Here is a 5,899-nt window from a genome sequence, read left to right as displayed (position 1 = left end):
AAGAATCTTCACAGTGTGAGACAGGAATTCTGTCTCTGGCTGTGTTTGCCCAACCCAACTGGAGAGACCCACGGCAACAGTCCTGTAGAGGAGGAACACTAAGCAATGTATTCCTTAATAAAGGGAAGAGCACAGATGAACAAAGGTTTGGGACCCCTGAATGCCCACCCACTCTTCCCATGTCACAGTTGGTGACATGGGATTTATATACTCGATAGGACACAATACGAGCAAAGCATCATTATGGGCCCCATCAGTCTTCATCACAACTCCAGGAAAACCCTCAGTCGGTTAGAAATAGGTGACAAAATTGTGGCCACGATTGAAGAAGAAGAAGAAGAAGAGATTGGATTTGGAGTCTCAGAGTGGCTTACAAATTCCTTTCCCTTCCCCTCCCCACAACAGACACCCTGTGAGGTGAGTGGGGCTGAGAGAGCCCTGGCAGAAACGGCTCTTTTTCAAGGACAGCTCTTGTCAGAACTACGGCTTCCCCAAGGTCACCCAGCCAGTTGCTAGTGGAGTAGTGGGGAATCAAACCCGGTCCTCCCAGATTAGAGTCCGCGCACTTAACCCACTACACCAAACTGGGTCTCTCATAATTGTTGATGGAACCAACAATTCTGTTTTGCTTGCATTGTGTCCTATTGAGTATATAATCCTATGTCGGGTGCAGTGTTCCCTCTAAGCTGAGTTAGTGTGAGCTAGCTCACCATTTTTTAGCCTCCAGCTCACACGTTTTTGTCTCAGCTCAGGAAGGAGGGCTCCAGAGCACACTGATTTATGCAGCAGCCAAATCGCTCGCTCACAACTTAAATGCCAGTGGCTCACAAAGTAGGATTTTTGCTCACAAGACTCCACAGCTTAGAGGGAACATTGGTCGGGTGTTCCAGGGTCCCAAACCTTTGTTCATCTGAGCTCTTCCCTTTATTGATGAATCCATTTCTTAGCGTTCCTCCTCTACAGGACTCTCCCACAACAGCCTTCAGCTCGGGAGGTCCCTTGGTGATGATGTCACAGGCAGCCAGCCAGTCAGAGCTCTGCACAGCCCCTTCTCCTTCCCAAAGCCAGGCGGGGACAGGAACTTCTGCATGCCGAGCAGAGGCTCACCCACGGTGTCGTGGCCACTTGGCAAAGCACGAACGACCTGACATCAAAACCACGACCCCGCACGTGAGCTCAGACACCCTTCCGTTCACACAAGGGGGCTATCTCTGCCAATATCCCCTCTTCCAGTTTGGTGTAGTGGTTCAGTGCGTGGACTCTAATCTGGGAGAACCGGGTTTGATTCCCCACTCCTCCACCTTGCACCTGCTGGATGACCTTGGGCAAGCCGTAGTTCTGATAAGAGCTGTCCTTGAAAAAGAGCCGTTTCTGTCAGAGCTCTCTCAGCCCCACCTCCCTCACAGGGTGTCTGTGGTGGGGAGGGGAAGGGAGTATGTAGGCGGCTCTGAGACTCCCTTGGGCAGTGAAGGGCCATGGGGTAGAAATCCAATCTCTTCTCTTCTTCTTCCTGACATCCAGGAGTGGCTTTGTGGGGGGAGGTTAGAAAGGGGTCAGTGGGACTGGGGAGGAGAGAGTGCCCCATTCTGTGAGCACAACAGATCCAGGCCACAGTAGAGGGGTCAAGAAGTGAGCACTCTTCTGGTGTTGCTGAGAAAACCCTGTCTTGGCCCTGGCTCCTGAGAGGCGCTTCCTGCAGCGGGGTAAACCCCCGGTGCGCCGGATCCCTCCTGACCCCCCCCCCCTTGCTCTTTGCACGCAGGCCCGACCGACCTCAGCATGAAAAGCAGCGCCCCCAGCACCACCACGCCCCCGGCGAACAGCACAAACCGGGGGGTGCCGGCCGCCCAGCTCAGCCCGACGGAGATCAGCGCGGTGCGGCAGCTGATCGCCGGCTACCGGGAATCCGCAGCCTTCCTCCTCCGCTCGGCGGACGAACTGGAGAACCTCATTTTGCAGCAGAACTGACTGTTCGCCTCCTTGCGGCTCCGGTGCCAGAAGACTCTGGTCCTCCTCTGGCACGAGGCTCCTCCCCCCTTTGATGATCTGCTCAGGACTGGCCCTTCCGCCGCCCACCAGCCACCACCAGCCCAGCACAGGTTGTCGCTTGTCCCGGGGCGGGGTCCAAAAAGAGCCGAGCCCCTCCTCCCACCGGGGGCTGGCCTTTGGAACCGTCCTGCGCCGCGGCACTCCACCCTCGAGAAGGAGCCGACGTAGGACTGCTGGGGAGGGAGGGGGTGGAGCCACGGGCCTATTTCGGGATTTCCTCGGTTGAGTCCAGCAACGATAGGAACCTTTTTCACACACACCCTGTCCCCCACTCCCCCGTCTTCTTTCGAGTCTTAGAAATTGCATATTTATTGAGAAATGGACCCTCCCTTTCTCTCTCTCTCTCTTTCTCTCTCCGCCCTCCCCCTCCCATAATTTATTTTTCTGAAAACGAATTCTTGAGTTTGTACAGATCTACCACGTTTGTGTCTGTCTGTCTGTCGGAGGAGGCTGCGGCTCGGAAAGCCGCACATTCCGCCTGACCCCCTGGCCCGCTCCCAGAGGGTTCGGCCCCGGGGGGAGTGGGTTCCGCTGGCAAAGAACGGGTGGCTGCCACCAAACGGAATAACCCCCCAGCTCTTGGCACGCTGTTTGTTTCCCCTCTCCTGGGCATCAGCCCAGGGCCTCCTCCCGGGTCAGAGATGAGCCCCACCTGGACCTGAGCTGCTTCCAGGCACAAGGACTTGCTGTGGTCACTCTCACGGAAAAGGAACTGCCTCGGGGGGGGGGGACCCTGCCTGCCTTCCTTCTCCACACTCTACCTCACCCTGCATCGTGGGCTTTCCCTCCCCCCAGAGCTGGCTCTCACTGGCGCGGCCTCAGGAGAGAGTCCCATCTGCAACCCTCCAGGAGCCGAGCGGGTCAACAGGTCCGGTTTGTTCCTTGCCGCAGACACCGGCCACGTCTCCCCACCCGTGCGCATTGCGTGGGGGTTCGCGCGAGGCAGGGCTACAATGGGGAGAACAAAGTAGGCTTAAAAAACACCCCCTTGATCTTCAGGTCATTCCCATCAGAGCTGTGGCGTTCTGGAGACGCGAAGGGGCAAAGACGTCCTCCGAGAAGCGACACCCCTCCCGCCAGTTTCTGACGTGCGGAAAGAGACTGAGCCCCCCCCCCCCCCCCTAATGCACTTGCCTCCCTTGGTGCAATATTTACCTGTGCTGCTAAAATCGGGAGCGGAAGAGCTGGGGCACTGAGTCGGGAAGCAGCCAGGGTGACCTCCCCCATCCACAGATTCCACTGCCCTCCCTCCCCTGCCCCCCCTTCCCGAGTTGCTGCTGAGCCCCTGCCCTGGAGGGCCCCCGGGTGCAAGCCCTGCAGGCTCACTCTGCCTCCTGCGCTGCTTTAACCGCCGGATCCACCGCTTCCCTCTGCACCTCCTCCGGGGAGAAGACCACAGCACAGCCCCCTTGGAAAGGTTACGAGGAGGGGGGAGCCCACAGCGCGGGTGCCTTCTCGGCCGCTTTCCCCAGGCCTGCAGGATTTCCCCTCCGACCCGCGTGCCTCTGATCCCAAGCATCGGTGATTTGTCGCTTTTCCGTAGGGCCAGGAAGCGCCACATTCCTAAAACTTAGTGGCGTGGGGGCCAGTTGTGTGCACGTGTGCGTGTACCATTTAGTACCAGTTCATTTACATCCTTCCCTGTATGAATGCTGTTTTGAGTGGGCGTACCATTTAGTACCAGTTCATTTACATCCTTCCCTGTATGAATGCTGTTTTGAGTTTTAAGCCCCTGCCACCCCCTCCCTCCACACACAAGACGTTCTCAGGAACAAGCTCCTGCGATCTCCGCCGCTCTCCTCTCCCCGTGAGAACCTAGCTGGGGGGGGGGATTTCCTCCTTCCCTGCTGTTTCCCCATCTCCAGGGAAAAGTGGGGGGGGGGGCTCCAAGCTGCTCAGGAGGGGAGCCAGTCTCCTTGGCCGGGGGTCCTCGTACCTTCATACCGTTTCCTCCCCAGCGGTGCAGAAGCCAACGTGTTCTGGGGCTGCTCTTCCTCCTCCCAGCTTTGATTTTTGTGTGTAAATATTTATTGTTGTGCGCGCCAACGGACCTGGCGCAAACCCTTAACCACACATGCACCCCATTGTCGTGAAGAGTGGCAGAGACAATCGCTGTCCAGATTCCCATGATGTTTGACTCCTCCAGGGCTGCCTTGGGCTGACCCCGGAACCTCCCACCCACCCCTAGGAGTGCAGAGCCATGAGATTGGGGGGGGCGCTGCTTACAGAGAGGTTTGGGGTGGAGGGCGAGCACTGTCCCGATGGTCCCTGGGTTTAGCTCTCTCTTGGGTCCTCTTCACTCGATCGCTTTGGAACTTGGCTTCGGGTGCGCGAGTCGCTGCTAGAGAGACCGGCGGGGAGTCACTCGGGGCTCACGGGCCCACAGCCAGGCTGGGTAGAGTTTGACGGTGCCTCATCCGTTTGCTACAACTCCCGTGTCGGGTCATGGAAGCCATTTTTCTTTTGGTGCACTGTAACTCTAATCCGTGGAGGCCGTCTCCGTGGTCTTTACGGGCCAGCTGGGGGGTGGGGGCTTTGTTCCGCCACGGGTCTCGGGGTCCGGCACACCCTTAGTTGGAATATGGCCCCCACGGGTCTCCCCCGTTTGGCCAGGGAAGGAGAAACCGCAGGTTGGCAGATCTCTTTGGGAAAGTGGCAGAGGGGGAGATCTGCCACGCAGGCTCTGTCCTGGCACGCTTCTCTGCCAGCAGGGTCCTTTGCTCAGGGGAAGGGCCCCCCCATCCCTCCCCTTCACCCGAGGGCCGTTCTTCCTCCGGGAGGGGGGGGCGGGCGTACCATTTAGTACCAGTTCCTTTACAAGAAGAAGAAAAACGAAAAAGAAAAAAAAAAGAAATGCTGCTTTTGAACTCAGAGGGTTGAAAATATTAGATTTTGATTTGTAACTTTTTGTAAGAACTTTTTACAAAGGTAGCCTAGCGGATTTCACCAGAACACCAACTTGCAATCTCGTATCCCCAGTCTCATTTTTTTATATATCATTTGTAGCGGTGCTTTTTAGGACGCTTGGTTTGGTGGTCGTTCCAGAGCCGTGCGCGAGGCGGCTCGAGTTCTTCTTCGCCTGTTATCTACCTAAGACCAATGTGAACCTTTGTACTTTTTTGCTCCTGACTTTGGACTCAGTGAAAGTGTACTGTTTACATGTACAGAACTCCCAGCACCGCCACCCACCCCCTTCCCCCAACCGCCCCATTCTGTGAGACCCACTCTCGGGGAGGAAGATCCCCCCCCTCCGCTTATCTGCTTAGCAAAGCCACAGACACTCGAACTCCTCCCCCTCCGTATGCCTGGGAGGCATTGCAAGAGACTGCAGATTGCACAAAAGCCCCACCCCGTGACAGCCAGGAACCCCCCCCCCCCCCCCCCCCAAGTCAAACTACAGAATGGCTCTCTTTGGTCCCCAAATCCTATGGTCGCGAGAGAAACAGGGAAGCAATTCCAGGGGAGAATGGCAGATCAAGGGACCTACAAGGTCAGCCAGCCCGGCTGGACGCGAAAAACAAGCCCAGTGCATTCAAGACCCCCAAGAGGCCCACATCCTTTCCACGAGACCCTATACAGGAAGCAAATGGCACTTAAAAAAACCCAGTTTGAGAAGGCGCGACACTTTATTGGAAACAGAAAAAAAAAAGACCTTCCTGTCAGGCACCTATGCAACTCGATGTGGCTCTTTTAAGCAGATGGCACATCCTCCTCCTCCTCCACGCGCTACGGCAATTCTTGTGTTATAATACAGTGGACCTTTCCTCCCCCTGCCCGCCCCCACCCCCCCCAGTAAACGTGGCTTAATATTTTTAATTCTTAGGACGTGTGTTTGTTCTCTGTGATGCAA

General features: G+C 56.6%; 1 protein-coding gene across 1 annotated transcript in view; it reads left to right on the top strand.

Moving 5' to 3' along the window:
• The window catches only part of NOL4L (nucleolar protein 4-like), a 198,080-nt gene extending 195,758 nt beyond the window's left edge, over nucleotides 1-2,322 (top strand). Inside the window, exon 11 of the mRNA XM_015426171.1 lies at nucleotides 1,763-2,322. Within this exon, the coding sequence (XP_015281657.1) occupies nucleotides 1,763-1,968 (206 nt within the window). The 3' untranslated portion in view covers nucleotides 1,969-2,322. The remainder of the gene's footprint in view (nucleotides 1-1,762) is intronic.
• The last annotated feature ends 3,577 nt before the right edge of the window (nucleotides 2,323-5,899 follow it).

Source organism: Gekko japonicus, unplaced genomic scaffold (assembly GCF_001447785.1).
Source record: "Gekko japonicus isolate JY-2015 unplaced genomic scaffold, Gekko_japonicus_V1.1 scaffold291, whole genome shotgun sequence".
In the NCBI taxonomy this organism is placed as follows: Eukaryota; Metazoa; Chordata; class Lepidosauria; order Squamata; family Gekkonidae; genus Gekko; species Gekko japonicus.
Note: the sequence above shows the minus strand (reverse complement) of the source record. Positions and strands in the feature narration are given on the sequence as shown.